The 18,999-nt window shown below is 49.8% G+C and overlaps 1 protein-coding gene and 1 long non-coding RNA gene across 7 annotated transcripts in view; one reads left to right on the top strand and one right to left on the bottom strand.

Moving 5' to 3' along the window:
* Positions 1–987: 987 nt before the first annotated feature.
* LOC141577199 (uncharacterized) lies at positions 988–9,659 on the bottom strand. 3 transcript variants are annotated; one of them, XR_012505940.1, is made up of 5 exons: positions 9,482–9,641; positions 7,864–8,096; positions 4,594–4,723; positions 1,713–2,996; positions 988–1,002 (listed from the first exon to the last, which is right to left on the bottom strand). It is a non-coding gene; the product is annotated as an uncharacterized LOC141577199 (long non-coding RNA). The 3 variants fall into 3 exon arrangements; XR_012505939.1 differs by lacking the exon at positions 988–1,002 and adding an exon at positions 5,552–5,718 and having other exon boundaries at positions 1,044–2,996; positions 9,482–9,659; XR_012505938.1 differs by lacking the exon at positions 988–1,002 and having other exon boundaries at positions 1,044–2,996.
* Positions 9,660–9,853: 194 nt separating this feature from the next.
* The window catches only part of LOC141577197 (uncharacterized), a 139,488-nt gene continuing 130,342 nt past the window's right edge, over positions 9,854–18,999 (top strand). For all 4 annotated transcript variants that reach the window (XM_074361342.1, XM_074361341.1, XM_074361340.1 and 1 more), the window contains exons 1-7: positions 9,854–10,058; positions 11,485–11,660; positions 11,781–12,616; positions 15,081–15,167; positions 15,515–15,675; positions 15,966–16,012; positions 18,560–18,688. In XM_074361342.1, the coding sequence (XP_074217443.1) occupies positions 12,575–12,616; positions 15,081–15,167; positions 15,515–15,675; positions 15,966–16,012; positions 18,560–18,688 (466 nt within the window). In that variant the 5' untranslated portion in view covers positions 9,854–10,058; positions 11,485–11,660; positions 11,781–12,574. The remainder of the gene's footprint in view (positions 10,059–11,484; positions 11,661–11,780; positions 12,617–15,080; positions 15,168–15,514; positions 15,676–15,965; positions 16,013–18,559; positions 18,689–18,999) is intronic.

Here is an 18,999-nt window from a genome sequence, read left to right as displayed (position 1 = left end):
AACATTTTAAGTGCAGTAGGTTCTAAAGTCCTGCCTTTACAAATATACATTCATTATAAGGGGGAAGGCCAGGTTCAAAATTAGAACAACCAGACTCAGGGGAGTCCTGCAAAGAAAGTGAGTGTGTGGGGAGAGCTGATTCCCAGACTCTGATCACTAGCCTGACCCTTTTCTTCCCAATGCTGGGTCCATCCCTTGCCATAAGTGGCCTTGGATGTGCACAGGGGGACACTCAGATTTCACGTCCGGGCTCTGCCTATAACCTCCATGCAAACAGCTGCCCTTTGGCCTCTCTGTGAGTCCTGGGAATCTGAACTCCGGGGAGAGCCGGTGCAGGCACTAGAAATGGGTCAGGGGCTGCTGAGGCAGGGCATTCGGCGTCCTGGGTTTCTAGAGCATGGGATGGAGCCAATGACCATGTCCCCTTGGCCTTGCTGACTCCACCCGATGGAGGGCGTGGCCAGAGGAAGTGTCAGGGCCAGGGGAACCTTCTGCAGTGCAGGACCCAGGGCAGCGGGGGGCCCGGGTCTAAGGAGAGAAGCCCTAAGGAAAAGTCTGTGGAGGCTGTAAGGTACCTTCATTCCCATTAATTAAATAAAACAAAAGCTTACCACAGGCGTGCGGGGGAAGGGTTTTGTTATAACAAGGGAAGGCACTTGCCAAGGTCTGGCCATAGAGGGCTGCTGGGTTTGCCAGGTTGAAGAGGAACCGAGAGGCCGTTTGCCTCCCCTGGGTCTAGACACTGCTTGAATTCTTCCAGGTGACACTTAAATGCAGTGAGACATGGAACTCTCTAAAGTTGTTAAAATATTCATGGTGAGCCATTCAACTCTCTCCTCATTCTTGGCTACGAAAGCACGATAAACACAGGTGGGAATCTCATCAGCCTGTTGGTTGGTTCACTGTCCATCTGGCGCCCCCTCTTGTAGGAGCCTTTATCACATCACCCAGGGCTGACCCATCTCAGGATCACAGCTGATTTTCCACAGGTGGCACCACTTGCTGGTGACATGAAGGAACCATGTTAGCCACCTCCCAAACTCTGAGGCTTCTCCTGGGAGGAGCCTGCAGACACCCAGTCCAGCCTCTGCACAATGATGCTCCCCAGTGTCACTCCCGGCTTGCTGCCCTGGCCTCTAGCTCTGGCCAGAACCTCGCTGAATTGTCGATAAATGTCCCCCATGCACCACGTCTAAGCTTGGGGTCCAGAGGTGACCATGGTTCTTATTTTCTTCCCATCGATGGACTGTTTGATCTTCATGTAATCGTGTTGGCAGGAAGGCCAGTACCACCCTCTTGAGGCCTCCCCGAGCCGCCTCTGTCTATAACTGTCCTAGCGCCCCAGGGGATCGGGTCTGAAGCCTGGCACTCAGACACGAGGATGACAGCTGGAGAGACAGGAATCCACTCCTGCTGTGGCTTCTGCTGAGGCTCGATGTGGCCATACAAATGGATCCCACAGGCCCTGACTTCACTTGACTCGCTGCAGGGATGCTCCCACACTGCCCCGTTCCCCCCCAGAGACAGAGGGCTTTCTGCTTGTTCCCGAAGGCCCCACCCCCGAGGGGGCGCTGGGTCCAGTGGAGCATCCAGCCTGGTTCCCCGCCAGCCCTTAGGGCTTTGGTGGGGCCTGGAACATCAACTACCCTCCCCTTAGGGGCCCGTTTGTCCTTTCCAGCCAACAGACCTAGGTCATAAGCACTTTAACTCACCTGAGGGTGTTTTCCTCACTTCAGGGGCAGTGAGGACGGGGCTTCTTCACACTCCAAGTGCCCCAGGTCTGGATGCAGACAGTCTGGCTCTCCCCCAAGTCCTGCAGTTCCGGGCCACACCTGCTGCTGGTCACAGTCTGTGCTGTGTTCTCTTCCAGGACAAGGGGTGCACTCTGACCCCCGCCCCGCCCCCACCAGCGGTGGCAGAGGCGGCGGACAGGCAGGTGAGCTGGGGCCTGAGACCGTGCCCACAGGTCAGTGCCCCAGAGGCCGCTGGTGACTAGAGGGGCCACGGGGCAGAAGGCAGCATGGGATGGGAGGAGGAGGAAGGTTCAGGATAAGGAGATGAAAGGGGGAACGGACAGCACGGTGAGGGCCTCGGCCATGAAAGGGAAGAGAAATCACAGTGACAGCTGGAGCGCTGTCGGCGTTAAAAGCTGCGGGCTGTTTTTTTTTAATTTTATTAATTACCAATATATATTGATAGATTTCTTATTTTATTAAAGATTATGTTCCATGTCATATAACAGGATAGAGTATGTTATTATTTATTAAATAATACATAATAGAAGATATACTAGCATATTATCTTCTGTTTATTTATTAGCAGATAGTATATAATATATATGTAGGTGTTTATACACATAATATATAATTCATGCATCTATATAATATATAACCCATAACAAATAATGTAAGATTATGATTAATATATAATATAACAAGATTACATAACAATAATGATGTAATATTACCCATTGTATGTCTTGGTTCATGACACATTCTCATCTTAGGTGCCTGTCAGAGGTATTTATGTATTAAAATTAATATTATAAGACACAGTTATGAACCTATCACCCAGCATCATAACAGGAATATTGACAGTGACATACTGTGTCCTCTTTCCCTATCCTGCTCTTGGCCTTTTCTCACAGGAAGTAACCAGCATCCTGAATCCTGGCTTACCCTTGCCTTGTGTTACTTTCACACACACAACATTTAAGATCAGTTAAAACAAATGAACTGCAGGTACATGCAATGAAGTGGATGAATCACACACTCCATGTTAAATTGAAAAAGTAACCCCTAGAAGGTAGCCGATAGTGTGCTATGCTTTTAACTGTGTATATATATGTCAACTAAACTCACTGAATTAAGAACAACTACAGCTAGAGTCCAGGTGGGAGAGGGACAGATAAAAGGTGAGGTGAGCAGGTTTGCTGCAGGTGAGCGAGTTCCTTTCCAGTGACATGTCATTCTCTCTGAAGCAGGAGGCAAGGCCATCTGCTGGGAGTCAGGGAAGAGACAGAGGGAAGCTTAGAGGTGTGCAGAGAGCAGAGAATGTTGACACCACTGAGTGATAAGTGGGGAAATGTGCTCACTAGAGAAATCCTGGAGGATTGCCTGGCAGCGGCAACATGGTGGGCATTGATTTGTAGTCTTGGAAATCTGTGCTGGGAGAGCCTGCTGCCTGCAGGCTCAGAACAAGTAGAGCTGGGTGAACCGAGATGGAAGTCGGCCTGGTGAGGAACTGAAAAGGTCAAGGCTCAAGGGGGTTTTGTCTGTCCTAAAGAGAGTGCTGACTGTGGATGCAGAGCTGGAAGGTGGGGAAGTGGAAGTAAGAGGAACGTGGACAGGCAGGAAAGCAGAGGAGTCAGCACATGATGCCCCAGTGAGGGTGAAGGAGGGCCAGGGAGGCTGGTGGAGAAGAAGCTGGACGGCTAGAGGTGGGCACTTAAAGGAGAGAGGCTGGACCTTGGGTGGAGACACGCCCGGGTATGAGCCCGGGGGTAGGGTGAATGGGGGGTGGCTGGCTCAGGCTGACAGAGAAGAAGACCCTACAATGACCATACTGGGTGGTGGAAGGAGAATGAACTTTGACGTCTTGATGGTAGGAGGCGAGGCAATACAGAGCTGGTGGTCCAGGTGCTCCTGACTGAGGCAGATGAGCAGGGAGGCCAGGGTGGCAGGCACTGCTAGGAAAGGATCTGGGTTTTCCATGTGCTCCCACGAGGGGAGGAGCAATCATCTGAAGGTGGAAAGTGAGCACAAGGAGGCCAACCCAGGCTCCTGATCAAACGGGGGTTGTGAAGGTGCAAAGCGTCAACTCCAGTGATGGTGGCCCAGGAAGCAGGGACCACGGGTGAAGTGAGGGGGCACTCAGAGAAGAGAGGGAGAAGAGTCTTCTGGGTGTAGGGGGAAGAGAGGCCCCAGGACAAAGGAGCACAGAGGCACAGTGATGAGGATGGACTGGCTCTATGGTGACACTGCAGGGATGGCTGGATCTTTGTCCTGAGGGCTTAGGTTGGGGGGACTACTGGCCTCATGAGGATCCCCCTCTCAGCAGCCTGGACAGAGGCTCTCGCTCCTGAGAGCTGTGTGGCCACCACTGTTCCCGGAGGGGCTCTGCCTCCATCTTCTCTTATCAGACTTTCCTGCCCAGCCCCCGACCGCCAGCGAGGGAGCCTGGGCCTCGCAGCTGTTTGCCGTGGAGGGACACAGGCTCCTCGGAGGAGCAGGCGGATCTTACTTTGCTCCGTAACCCAGGGCCTAGCAAAGCGCCAGCCCATGTGTGGGCCATGTAGGGGCTCGGATACTTACTATACTAACTCAAAGCAGTAGAATTGCAGAGCTGGAGGAAGTGACCACTGAGCTCACAGAGTTCACTGCCCACACCCCCATTCTACAGATGAGGAATCAGAGACCAAGCAGTGAAGCAGCCTTGGCCAAGGTCACGCTGCTCGTAAATGCTGGCCTGTGTCGGGCATGACAAGTGATGAGCTGCAGTGAAGGGGCTGAGAGGGGTCTCTGGGGCCAGAGAGCTCGGGTTCAAGTCCCAGCTCTGCCATTTATTAGCCGTGTGACTAATGAATGTCCTTACCTTTAAAGTGGAACTCATAGTGGTGCCAACTCATTGGGTTGTCATGAACACAGCGTTCCTGGAACAGCAGGACAGAGTTCTGTAAGGGTTTGCTGTTGCTTTGGTTATGATTATTATCACCAAGTGAACCCTGAAATGAAGAACAAAGGCAGCAAGAATTTTTATTTTAAAGGAGTTTCAAATCCTCTGATGAATGCTTCATTTCATCTATTCAAGTTTTCATTTGACCCTTATTAACAACTACACAATGGATGACTTTTGAGGCAATCTTGCTTCATGTCTTTAATTCTCACTAACGACACAGGCTATTTAACAGGCAGCAGTTTCTTTTCCAGGAAGAGGGACAAAAAGTTAAAAATGACTCAGTGCCTCTCGGTCCCCAGTGAGTTGGTTGTGACCTGTCAACCCAGCTTTGGGGAAGTGCCCGCTCCCCCTGGGCCCACTGAGCTGCCCCGCAGCCTCCAAGGGGTGCCGTACCCCCACACGAATCCAGTCTCTTGGTTCCTATCTTTGCTTCAGATCCCTCAAGGACTGCCCATGCCCCAGGGCCCCATCTGCCCCACCAGCCTTGGCTGCTGGACTCCAGGACACCATCCTGGGTCTCAACCATCCCCTGTTCCTATGACCGCCCCACTACTCTACATTTTGTCCTTCAAGTGTGGGCTTCTGTGGCTCGCCACACAGCAGGGGTCTCCCCGTCCTCCACCTTGGGTAACTGCATCGTCCTTGCACGGTGCCTAGGGAACCCGTGTGGAGGCAGGAAGAATACAGAACAACAGGTGCTCAGAGGGGCTGCCTTTCCCACTGCAGGGGCCCTAGAGAGCTTTCTCCCAGCTGGTTATTCACAGGCGCTGAAGCTGTGGAATCTCGATCTCACCAATTTAAAGGGCATCATCACTAATTACAAAAGCAATCATTTCTTCAGTAGCAAAAGGAGAAAAGACTTTGTGTTCCCCACCTCCAACTGTTTTCCTCCACCTTCAGATGTTTCTCATCTCTGGGCAAGGGTAGAATGCAACTCACAGAATATTATTTTTCAATGTCTTTTCCCACTCTGAAGATTGCTTTCCCAGAACCGATGAAGGCTAGAATGGTTTAGCTTCCCTGGACTGAGGATTCAGAGGCCTGGGGGGAAGGGGGGAGGGGGAGGGGAGATAACTCAGCAATATTGAACCTAACAGAGACATTAAAAAGTTCTATTCTAAACAGAAAGGAAGCAGGATGCTATAGAAACAGGAAAACCATAGTTGGAAATGCAATAACGAGTTGCAAGAGAATAAACATAAAGATGTAAAAATGAAAAAGGACATCAAAATAAAAAAAGTTGGGAATGGGAGAGGGGAGCAAGAAAATGTAAATTTTTTTCTTTCTTTTTTTTCTTCGTTATTCTTAGGATGTGTTGGAGCCTACGTGATTATCAGTCTAAAGGAAATAGATATAGTAATGGGCTGATATATTTGAAGAATAAGGTAACCACAAATCAAAAGCATACATTAGAGTCGCAAAAAAACCAAAAAGAAACAAACTCAAAATGGCTTAAAGACTTAAATATTACACACGACACTATAAACTTCTCACAAGGAAACATAGGCAAAACATTATTTGACATACATCTCAGCAATGTTTTCGTAGGGCAATCTAAGCAACCCAAGCAACAGAAATAAAAGCCAAAATAAATAAATGAGACCTAATTAAACTTATAAACTTTTGCACAGCAATAGAAACCATAAGTAAAACTAAAAGACAACCTATGGAATGGGAGAAAATATTTGCAAAAGATGAGACTGACCATGGCTTAATTTCTAGACTATATAAATAGTCCATACAACTTAATAAGAAAAAAATAAACAACCAAATCCAAAAATGGGCAGAACAACTAAACAAGCAATTCTCCAACGAAGACACACAGATGGCCAATAGGCATATAAAAAATGCTTAATATCGTTCAATTATCAGAGAAATGCAACTCAAAACTACAATGTTATCATCTCACACCAGTCAGAATGGCCATCATTCAAAAGTCCACAAACCATAAATGCCGGAGAGGCTGTGGAGAAAAGGAAACCCTCCTACATTGTTGGTGGGAATGTAGTTTGTTGCAGCCACTGTGGAAAACAGTATGGAGATTCCTCAAAAGACAAAAAAAAAAAAAAAAAAAAAAAAAAAAAAAAGGCTTATCACCTAATCCAGCAATCCCACTCCTGGGCATATATCCAGAGGGAACCTTCATTCCAAAAGATACCTGCACCCCAATTTTCACAGGAGCACTGTTTACAATGGCCAAGACATAGAAGCAACCTAAACATTCACTGACAGATGACTGGATAAAGATGCGGTATTTAGATATAACAGAATATTACTCAGTCATAACAAAGAAGGGAATAAGGCCATTTACAGCAACATGGATGGAACTGGAGATTATCTCACTAAGTGAAATAAGTTAGACAAAGACAAGTATCATATGATATCATTTATATGTGGAATTTTTAAAAAAATGATACAAATGGACTTATCTATAAAAAAAAAACAGACTCACAGACTTATAAAACAAACTTAGGAGTTTGGGATTAACAGATACAAATTACTATATGTAAAACAGACAAACGACAAGGTTTCACTGTAGAACACAGGGAAGAATATTCAGTATCTTGCAACCTATAATGGAAAAGAACCTGAAAAAGAATAGACTATGTATATGTACAACTGAATCACTATGCTGCATACCTGAAACTAACAAAACAGCTGTATAACTGAAACTAACAAAACATTGTAAATCAAACACATTTCAATTTAAAAAAAAATTGATAATCTCTAAATACCTTTATTCAAAGAAAATCTTGAACTCTTCCCTCTTACAAAATTTAAAATGGGTAGCTTGAGCAGGACCAAATTATACTGGATGGGCAGTTACATATCTTCTCCAGCACGTGGCCCATGCTACACACACATCGTGTTTTCTTACAGGTAAGAATAGCCCTGACTGCACAGCGAGCGACTCTTTCTGGGACAAGGGCCTCTGTGGCAGTGGCCTCCTTGTCACCGCTGCATCTCACCAGGAGGCCAGGGTTTTCAGAGGGGAGGGGACATAGAGCTCATACACTTCAAATTGACTTCCCGAAAATACTATGGAAAAACCAAATTCACCTGCAGTGTAGGAAACATGAGCAGGGCCCCTAAGCAGACCGACAAGCCCAAAGTAAGATGGCCCGATGTTCAGATCGGAACCAGAACAAAGACCACCTGGCCCCAGTTAAATGACCACCACCTCACCTGCAACGAACTGCTCGTACTCAATGTCAGGGATGTTTCTGTTGAGACTTGGGAGGTCAAAGGAGTCGGACCAGGGATCGGGGCTCTTCCAGTGGTAGAGGTGGCCCCAAGGGAATAGCACCAGTACCGGCTCCTCCATCTTCAGCAGGGTCTTCAGGAGGAAGGCAATGTGGATGCAGACGTTCCTACGGAGGTTGAAGCCCTCTGGAGGGTTGAAGTCACACAGAAGGTACCTGGCAGGGAGCAAAGGAGAGCGGGTCTTCAGGGCCAGGCCTCTGCACAGGAATCCCGGCTTAGATAGAACAGATACAACGGGAATCCCTGCACAGCCCATGGCTTAGACTCCAGACACATTCAGCAGCTTCTGGTTTGTAAAGTGGAGGCACTGCCCACCCATCTCCATGTGGCCAATTACTTCAAGTCCGGGAGCAGTTGCGGAAGACATCTTGGCATCCGTCTAACACCACTAAGCACCCGACTAGCATCTGAGCACCCGTTCTCCAGGGGCTCTCAAACTTCTTGTTCTACAGAACCCTATACACTCTTAACAATTACTGAGAACTCCAAAAGGCTGCTATTTATGTGAGTTTAATCTATCACTATTTCCTGTGTTAGAAGTTAAATAAGAAGTTAGAGAAAGTGTATGAATTCACTTAAAAATATTAACAATCTACTGTATGTTACCATTAATACTCTTAAACAAAATATAATTCTATTTTTCAAAAGAAAAATCATTAGTGAGAAGAATAGCAGTGATTTTAATTTCTGCAAATCTCTTTTGGACTGGTGAGAGCTGAATTCTCCTGCCTCTGCATTCCCTGTTTTGTGATATCGCAGGCCAGGTTTTCCCTGGAAAACCCCGCAGGAACTCGGGAGAGCAAGAGTGTGCAAAAGGCAGGTGACATCCCGGCGTTTCTATGAAAATGGTCTTGCACCTCAGGGGCCTTGGATACACTTTGATAACTGTTGCCCTATCCAAGGCGAGACTCTTCTACACAAGAGCCAGGCAAGGGTCCTGGATTCTGTAATGAGTTACCGCCACCACACCCCTCCCTTCTCTGTGTGTTTCTCACAAGCTCCATTACTGCAGATGAGGATGTAATCCTCAACTGGGGCCTCTAATCCCAGAAGACTGCTAACTTCAAGAGGGAGGGTCCCATCTACCATCCCTACACCCCGCATAGTTTATTTTGAGTCAAGCCCTAGATAACTGCTTATCGGCACTGACCCTTGTGTCTTTTTCCTGAGGTTGACTGAAGGAACCAACATCTGGATGGAACTGAAATTTCCCTGCAGATAAACAAGGCTGATAAGCCACCCCATTCCAACATCTGATTCTGGGGCTCTTCAAAACCCGGGTAAGGCCCCGTTTCATCTAAGATGGGTCCTCCGCCTGCCCTTCCCGGGGGGTTCTGGGAGGCCGCGGCCACCAAGGGCGACCCAGACTCGCGGCCCCAGCCCCAGGGCCTGAGGGGGAGGAAAGCTTGAGGCTGTGCCCAAGCCCTGCCCCGCCCCGCCCCAACACGCTCCCCGGCACCACAGCCCTCCCCGGCCACCGCCCCAACCCCGATCCCACCCCGGTTCATGTCCGCCGGCCCCACCGACGGCGCGGACGTACGTTTACCGTCTGTGGGACGCCGCCCCAGACAGGATGTCGGCCGCCGACTGACCAGGCCAGAACTAGTCGCCCGGCCGAGCAAGCCGCCATCCCCAGCAGCAAGCACCGCCATGGTCCCGGGCAGCTGCACACTTCCGGAGCCCGCTACCCGCCCCAGAAGCGCACGCCGGCCCGCGCAGAGCGTGGCGCCTGTAACCATGGCAACTCCGCGGGGCCCTCCCCTAGCGCTTGCGTCGTGCTTCCTCCCGAGTCTAGTTGTGCGAGGGCAGAACTTGCGGAGCCAATGGGAGCCAGGGCGCAGCCAGGACGGGGGTGGGGGGAGGCTTATGGGACAGCTGGGCGGGGCCGGGGAGGGCAGGGCCGCCCGGAAGTCCTGACCTGCAGGTGGCGCCGGCCGGAGGCTGGGGCGTTGCTGCCACCAGTGGGCGGGGCAGTGGGGCAGCGGGGCGGGGGCACCCTCACCTGTCCGTGTGTGGGGATCAGCCTGGGCTCCGTGGCCTCCGCTTGCACCGGACGTGGACCCAGGCTACCGGTGGGCAAGATAGAGGACTGAGCCCAGGCACGCACGGCTGGCCAGGTAGGGCACCTGAAGTGCAGATCCGCCAGGCCCGCTGCCGGCCTTGAATACGCGCTGCTAGGCAGTTTCCAAGAAGACGGGATCTGTCATAAGAGGGGAGGTAGGGCTTGGGTGCCAGATGTCGGGTTGGGTGCAGTCTCACAGGAGAGCAACGGTGAGAGGGCGCAGAGCGGCCCCTGTGTTGGCGGGGCTAAGAGTTTGGGGTATAGGGTCGGGGTGGTGTGTGCCTTTCTCTGTGGTCTCCTCACTCCAGAGCAAGGGGCTCTGCTTCCCTCCTCCCCTCACTGCACTCCCTGCCTTCCCCAGCACCACCTGGGGTGTGGTCATGTCGAGGCAGGGAAGGCCCAGGGAAGGGGCTCATTCAGGGGCAGGGGCCACTCTGCAGGGATGCTGGACCTGACAGCAATGCAGTGTTTCGGAACTCCCCTGGGCTGGGTTTCTAACCAGTGGGATGGAAGGGCCTTTCCTTCCTGGGGTGCATTTGGGGGAACTAGATACGTCATGAATGTCAGCCCTGAAAATGGAGGCTGTGCTACATCCATTCTTGGAAAGAAAAATCAGGCCCTTCCAGCCCAGGTGACTCAGAAAGTCAGTCAGCAATGTTCGGGGTCCCCAGTTTAGGCTTTCAATTAGAGCTGAGCGGCTCAGGAGGCCAGATCCCTGTCCGTGGCTCCAGGAGTAGGCTTTCTGCTGGGGGACAGGATCCTCACAAACACCTGTGTCTTTGTGGGTCACTCCCCTCTGACAAGCTGGGAGGCAGGGTGCAGTTGTGGGAAATCGTGTTTCCATGAGGAGAGGACCACCAAGTGGTGGGGGCACAGGAGACAGTGAGAAAGAGTCCCGCAGCCTTTCTGGAATCAAAAAACTGGCAAATGTGAAAAAGTGCATAATTTGTTTTATTGAACAGGCTGCTTATGTACGTTTGGAGGGCCAGGTTCAAGGACTCTGCATCCCTCCAGGACAATAGCCTCAAGAGAAGAACAGACAGAGCAGGAAGAGATGTGGGGTTTCTCCCAGGAATGAGGCAGAACAGGGATTTCTGCAGATTTGCAAGGAGACCCCGACCGCTGAGCACAGGGTTACAACCCCACGTGACCCTTGTCGTGTTTGGCTTGGGCTCTGGGTCTGGCCTGATCATGTATTCTTCCAGCTGAGTTCCAGAAATTCAGAGGGTAGACTTAGAGAGGCTGCGTTTGGAACCCGGTGTGGAGACGGAGGGTCCTTTATCCTGAGTCCCCTCAGCCTAATCACTGTAGCTGAGTTCCAACACCACCCAGGCCCCCAGGGTGGCCGTGGAGGGAGAGCAAGCCTGGCAGGTGACCCAGGGGTCCCACTGCTGTGCCCCTCCCTTATCTTTGTTCCCTTTCACCCCGGAAGGTGTGATTGTCTCATGTCATGGTGACAAGCCATCTCTCTTCTCTGTCAGGTGGGATCCCCACCCCCGCTCAGCCTTCTTTCTGCATGGATGCTGAAGGACCAGGCTCACTTGAAGTTCTGAGTTTGAGCAGTAAGGTGGAAACAAAGAAACCAATGGAAACAAAGAAACAAGTCATTGTGGCAAAGCTCCCCACCACAGAGAAGCTGCCCTGAGTGGAAGGGAGGGTGTGGGCATGCCCATTTGTTTCGTGTCTCCCAGTGCTCTTCGCTTTCTTATTGCAGACCTGCATGGTTACAACAAAATGATCTGCAAAACTGAAAATACTTACTCTCTGGCTTTTACAGAAAAGGCTGACCAGCCTCTGGTTCCCGTACCGGTCAACTGATTGGGGTACCTTTCCAGTTTGGAAACATCTGCCCAGGCCCAGGTTTGCAAAATTCTTTAAGAGTAGTTATGGAGTTTTGCTTCTAAACATTTTTATGGCTGTATACTTCTGAGCTGAGGTTGTGCTGTGTAATTCTGAGCCGGGATTTTCTCAAACTGTTTCTTATTTCTTATACCGGACACCCCTAAATTCCAAGGGGAATGGGATGTTAAGGAAGCCATGGAGTTTAGGAAAAAGATACAGATTTCATTTCCATTTAAGCATCGATGTATCTCCATCCTAGGCAGTATCAGTTCTGTGGTATTGATAGGGGAACTAAATAGCAACCAAATTTATAGAAAATAGTGGGTCATTGGGTACACAAGTTCTTCTTTTCAACATTTTTGTAGTGTTTGCAGTTTAAGATGACCGTTCCTGAGAAACAGGCAGCCTCTTAGAATGAAATAGCATTTTCCCTGAACCATACTCAATTTTTATTTCGTAGACAGCAGGAAGGGCAATCACACATCCAACACTTGGGGACCCCAAAGATAAAACGTAACTTTCTGGGAGCACACTCCCCCCGTCTCCCTCTGCTCTTTTCACTGTCCCATTGTCCCTGAAGGCTCTTTTGTATCTTCTGCTCATGACTCCAGTAACTCTTCCTTCTCGTCCCTCAGCTGGTAAGTTTACTTTTCTACTTTGACCAAGCAAACTGAAGCCAACAGAAGAGAACTTTCACCAGCAACTCCCAGCACATCCGCTCGCCTTCTGATGTCTGTGACCTCACTCTCGCTGCCCCACCTCTTATTACAGGTGACATCGAAAGCCAGATCATCCAAAAGTCGCCAGTCATCCATACAATCTTCTCCGGGCTGTCACTCCCACATCCATCCTCTCTGTCACTACCTCATCTATTTTGTTCTCCTGCTAGTTGGCTCCTATCAGTATATAAAAGTCCATCCTCTTAAAAGAAACAAACAGCACTCCTTGACTCTAATTGGCCCCCACCAATTGCCACCCCATGTCTTTGCAGCAAATCTTTAATGAGTCGTTTAAACTCACTGTCTGCATATTCTCTTGAGCCATTCCCTTTTGCACCCACTCTGGCTTTCCCCCTGATCCCTCGCTCTATGGAAACTGCTCTGTCAAGGCCATCAGTGACCCCACGTTGCTAAATATAGTGGTCAGTTTTTAGTCTTCATCATGCGTGGCCCTTTGGCAGCATTTGACCCAGCTCCTCCATTTCTCCTCCCCCGTGTTCCTGCTTCACTTGGCCTCCAGCCCATCGCTCTGCTTTCGATCCACTGGCTGGTCTTTTGCCAACGTCTCCACTTTTTTCCAAATATTTACTGCGAATGTGCCTCGGAGTTGGGTCCTGGGTCTCTCTTCTATCTCACTGCTATCCTTTTGGTGGAAGCAACCAGACTTGGAAATTGACATGCCATCAATTTCTCGATTTGTCCAAAACTCCCTGAATGGCCTTTTCCATTTGGAACTCTCTCCCTGATACTCATATTCTTTTTCTTTCATTCATCTTGCTTTCACATTCATACATATGTTCTACTGTGTAAATTACTTTTCCAAATTTTGAATCAGTCCATACATATCATGTGAAATGCTCAGATCTCTATTATTTCCACTAAGATGCTTATTCTACCTTAGAACCTTTCTGCATTTCTGTATTTATGTCAATAAAGTGAATAGTATTTCTACAAGCCTCATAGTTAAACAGTGTGTTTGTTTGGGGCTACTATGTAACATGAAATAATGATACATCAACATAGTCCTTTTTCATTTAATTTTATGTAACACCAAGATGAGGTTTTTGCACTGAAGACTGTTTCATTGAAATTTTACCTACGTTATGGACAGTCAGTTTATGTGAAAGCCCTCATTTCTCCCCTTTTCTGATATATTTTCCATTTGGCTATTATAACATATACCTTGGCATGAAATAAAATTCCAAATCCATTCACATAATAAAATTAATACATTTAAATTATATTTTTTAATGTTAAAAAGAAAGAAAAAAAACCCCAGACTCCTCTACCTATTAGGCATTTCTGTGGCAATATCTAATAGACTCCTTAATCATGACATTGAAGAACTGAGCTGATTCCAGCCCCTTTCCACCTGCTCAGCCCCATCTTGTCCCATCCCCTGTGGATGGAGAGGACATCCATCCCATTTTCCAGGTCCAGATGTTGGAACCATGTTCTCTCTCTCTCTTTCTCTTACACACACACAGACAGCAAATCCAGCTTGTTAGAAAATTCTGGCTACTCTGAATTCATTAACCACATACTCCCTGTTCCCCACCCTCCTAGGAGCCACCTTCAACCCCTTCTTGGACACCAATTAGCCTACTTCTTCCATCTTTGCTTTTCTACAATCTCATCCACACAGAGTCAGAGGGAGCCTTTAAAAGCATACATTGAGGGGGTGGGTGTAGCTCAGTGATACAGTGCATGCTTAGCATGCATGAGATCCTGGGTTCAAACTACAGCACCTTCACTAAAATAAATAAATTAACCTCCTCCCAAGAAAACCCAAAACAAAAGCATAAATTGGACATCACCCATCCCATCAAAACTCACTAAAAGGGTCACCATTCCATTAGGAGCCAAAGTCGTCCCAAAGTCTTCGAGGACCCGGCCTGCTCTGCCTCTCCGCCCACACTCTCCCCATCACTCTGGGGGCCTCTGGCTCCGGCTCTTCCTTCTTCCTCCGGATCTATTCTGCTTCAAGTTCATAACTCCTTGAGATCTGCCAGGATTGCCTTATTCCCTTCTGCCTGCCTCCCACCCCACCACCATCACCTGAGTTTGCTCATATCACTCTTATTTTTCCCCAAGCTCTTGCTACCCCCATCATGTTGCCTGTTTTCTCTGCTAAAACTCTGAGCCCCCAGTGATGGGGAGTCGTGTCTATTTTGTTCACTAATAAAGCCGAAGAGCCTTGGGAATGGGTATAGTTACTAGATTCCCATAAGTAGTAGGAGCTTATACAGATTTGCTGAATGAAAGCAGAGGTCCTGGTCCAATTCGATGGAGCACTTCTGTGTCCTGCTCAAAGATTAACTCTCCTTTCCTCCTGAGAGACGGTGACCACTTCCTTGGTGATCAAAGGCAAGATCTATTTTCTTTATGCTGTTAACCTTAGGCGGGGAGACTGGGGGATCTTCATTTATATTTTAAAATTTGATTCACTCTGCAGTTTGTCTCCTGTCTATGTATCCTTTTGAGAAACCGTTTATGAGTGATCATTCTTCCATCAGATTGAACAGGATCCAGGGGGAAGTACCAAGCCTGTCCCATCGGCCATCCTGTGTGTCATGTCCTGTGACCCAGTGGATGCTCAGCACGTAAGTGAACCAACAGGAGTGAGTGAAGAGATGGGAACATCTCATTATTGTGGTGGCTGCACTCTGTCCGATGCCTTGAGATTTGGGGAAGGGTTTACAACTGCGGAGGCGAGATGTCAGGTCCTCTGTGCTCTTCCTGAGTGCCCTGGCCTTACCCATTCCCCCAGCCCCCTCTGGGCAGCCAAGCCCAGGAGCTGGGCCACCGGCGATTGTGCTGATCAATAATCCACCTCACCCAATGTCCGGGGGTAAGAGCGGCCAGCACAACTGGTTGTAGACTCTGAAGTCAGGTCCTTGGAGGAATTCCTCACTGAAAAATGTTTTGGACCTTTTATTTTTCTCTATAGCCTCCAGCTGAAGAAACAGATTGCCTTAGGTACATGAAAGGTGAGGAAACCTACTATCCCCATGGAGCCCAGGTGGGGCTGGGAGTCTGCTGTTTGTACAGCCGGTGGGCTCGTGTTGCTTTGGGCATCCCTGTGCCTGAATTCCTGCAGTACACTCGGTGGTAAGAACGGGGGTGCCTGGCAGGGAGGGAAGCGGGTCGGGGTACTACACAGCTGGGGAGACGTTAACCTGGGGTGAGCGGGAGCCGGCTGATGCATGGAATCTCGGTGCAGGGAACTCTCCAAACTCAGAGAGGTTCCCACTCCCGCAGGGTCCCTTTGATCAGGGTGCTAGGCTGTCAGCACTGCAGGGTCCCTGTGAGGATCATGGTGCCTTCAGGCAGTGGGAAGTGAGGGGTCCAGTGGCAATTAAATTAACTGTGCACCCAAAGCCAACCCCCGTCTCTTTCAGCCTGTTTCCTAATCTGCAAAACTGGAATGATGTTAACCATCCCGCAGGTTTGTTGATGGGCTGGGACACACTAGACAGCCAGGAGCTGGAATTCCTCTGTGCCCTGATTGTTATCCTTCCTTCACACTATTTACTCTCACAAGTTCAGTCTCTCTGTCTCTCTCTCATTCACTTGTAACTTTCTCTCCTGCTCTGGTTTCATTTGATTCCCACCCTCCTCCCAATCCCCAGATGAGTGAAATTAATTTCTGTGTGTCAGTTCCAAATTCCCGGGAAAGATGCTCTGTCCCCTCTGGATTGGTTGTCCAACCCATCAGTTGCAGTCAGAGGAGTGAGTCCCTCTGTGACCAGAGGAGGGGCTCTGCCCAGCCCCCCAGCCACCACTGTGGGAGCACAAAGCTCTCCGAGGAGGAGGTACTGGCTGTGACTTGGTGTCACTAAGTGTGAATTTATCTCTCCTCTTGCCCCACCTTCATCCTCCTAAACAAAGATGAAAATTAAACACTCCCGAGATTTGTGTCATGGGACACTCAGGGTGGGGGCTAAGAGGGCTGGATTCCCTGCTGAGTGTAAGGGGCTACAGTGACTCCCCAACGAGAGCCTGTAAAGGAAACAGCACCGGCCCCACCGGACACTTAGGGTGCTGAGTCTGCGTGACATTGAGCCAGGCTTCTGACCACAGCTCAGGGGTCTGGTCTGACCGGTTAGTCTTTGAAACCAACCAGCTTTGGATTCCTCAATCCCTCCCTGAGGTTTTACCTGAACCACGAGCTTCTGTATCTCTGAAGACAGATGATGAGGACCCTTCACGTAAGGCATTTGCACAGCCCTGTGCGGGAATTTGTGCTGCACGGTCTGCCCGGCGAGCTGACCAAAGTTCGTATTTTACTGATCTTAGAAATAGTCTGGTTTCCTGATGCACTGTTTCACTGAACAAGCAACAGAAGCCACCTCTGGCTGATAAAAGCAAAAAAGGGACTTAATGAAAAGATACTGGGAGGGTGCATGGAGTGGCCCAGACCAGAGCCGACCCGGGGGCCGTAGGAGATGTTGGGGAGCCCCAGGCACCAGGCTGCGCAGGGTGCTACCGGGCCCCCTGCTGCCCCAGCAGGGACCCCCCCTCCTCCTGACACTCCACCTCACTGCAGGTTCATGTCCCGGCAGGGCCAGGTCACACTGAAGCCACCAGCACACACCTCAATGGGGGAGTTGGCCCCTTCTCAGCTGAGGGCGTGCCTGGTGTGGGGAGAGGCCCAGTTAGAGGAAGGCGGTTCCCCTACTGTTCCAAGTTAATGCGCAAGTCAGTGTCCATCACTCAGGAGAGCCGGGCTGGTCGGACCTCATTGTGGTGACTAGGCCGTCTGAGTTCACGTATTACTTTTTAGGTTGGAAGGCCCAAGAGGGAGAAAAAGTGGAGGTTCTAGTACTTATTTTATATTTCCCATGTACCAGGTGCGGTAAGCAAGCCACTTCAGACAAGGCCCATAACAACCACATTAATAGGCCACGGAGAAAGTCATGCAGTCAGGCCTCTGCAGCCCCGAAACCCGTGTCCTCATCAGTTCCGTAGTTACCAGTGGAAGTTGTAGGGATTTATGGGACTGTGTGCTCCTGTGGGGGCTGGGATGTGTGTGTTTAAATCCACATCTTCAGAAACTCGGCCAGAACCACAGCCACTGATTGTCTGCATGGAGGCAGAGGAGGGGAGGCTTCCAGCCTCTGGTCCAGCTCGTGTGGAGCTCAGAAGTTGCTCCTTCTGTCCTGAAAACAACACCAGAGCTGAGGGAGCTGCAAACCCACTGCTCTTCTTAGATCCACAAGAAAACTGAGGGGGAAAGCTGCTCCCAACACAGAGAGGCAGCCGGGCAGGCTTGGAGAGTCACAGCTCCCAGGGCAGAACCCGCTTTTGTAAGAACCCCGGGGGCAGGCAGATTTAACAGGTCCCTGAGGCCAGCTGGAGGCTCAGCGTGGGGAAGTCCAAGTGTGACAACTCCAGGGGGCCAGTCAGAGGGGCCCCCTGCTCTTTTTCATGCATTTTACCTCCAGGACCGTTTCCTGTTCTCAGAGTGAAGATCATAGGAAAAGTCCTCATGGTTCCTGCCAGGAAAGGAAAAAATAGCTCTATTGAAATACACCCAGAACATTCTCTTCCATTGTGGGGGGTTGTGTTTTTTTTTTTTAAATGAGAAATTATTTTACCAGAGCCTAACCTACCTGGGGGAAGGGAAATACCTTCTGTGTCACCCAAATTGTGGTGGGGGAAAGAGACACACTTGTGGAGGTCACAGCTCAGGGCACAGGCTCAATGAGAACTAATCACAGGACTACAAATGCCCTGCTCTGTCCCGCTCCCCCAACACCTTACCTCCATGTCAGTAGGGCCCCTGTGTAATAACAGGAATAAAATTAAAAGAAGTAAATGTCTCAGGAGTGTCTAGGGAAAACCCAAAGACAGCGGGGAGATGAAAACAAGGACACACGGGTGGCTTTAGCCTCTCGCACGAATAGCTGTAGCAAACTACACACAGCCCAGCCCCAGTAGATAAACAGAAAACCTCACAGAAGAAACTATTTATTTTGGTTCTCTTACCCAGTGCATTCCATGGTGCATCCTCGCCTAGAATTGAGTGGAAGCAAGTCCATCTCAGAAGGGACATACCTGAAGAGAAATGGCTTTCCAGATTCTGAAGGGCAGAGAAAGCACCAGCCTGGGTTAGAGAAAGGTGAGGGGTGGGGTAGGGGGTGGGCTGCCTTCTTCCCCAAATAAGGAACCTTCCTGAGGCCAGCACAGTGGGAGGGAGGGCCATAGGGTGGAAGCAGCCAGACTTCTTCCTGAGAAGTGATAGGATGCCTCCAAGGGTCCATTCAGGTGCCCAAACTGTGTCCTGATGGTGGGAGCCAGTCGGTCTGCCTCAGAGCCCAGGACTGAGGTGGGCGCACAGCAGGCCGGTCTTACTTGGCCGGATCAATTTCACTTCTCCGAAACCCTGTGTAAAACATGAAGCGTGGACGACCTGGTGAGCACAGCTCTGCC

This window comes from Camelus bactrianus, chromosome 3, assembly GCF_048773025.1.
Source record: "Camelus bactrianus isolate YW-2024 breed Bactrian camel chromosome 3, ASM4877302v1, whole genome shotgun sequence".
NCBI classification, from domain to species: domain Eukaryota; kingdom Metazoa; phylum Chordata; class Mammalia; order Artiodactyla; family Camelidae; genus Camelus; species Camelus bactrianus.
Note: the sequence above shows the minus strand (reverse complement) of the source record. Positions and strands in the feature narration are given on the sequence as shown.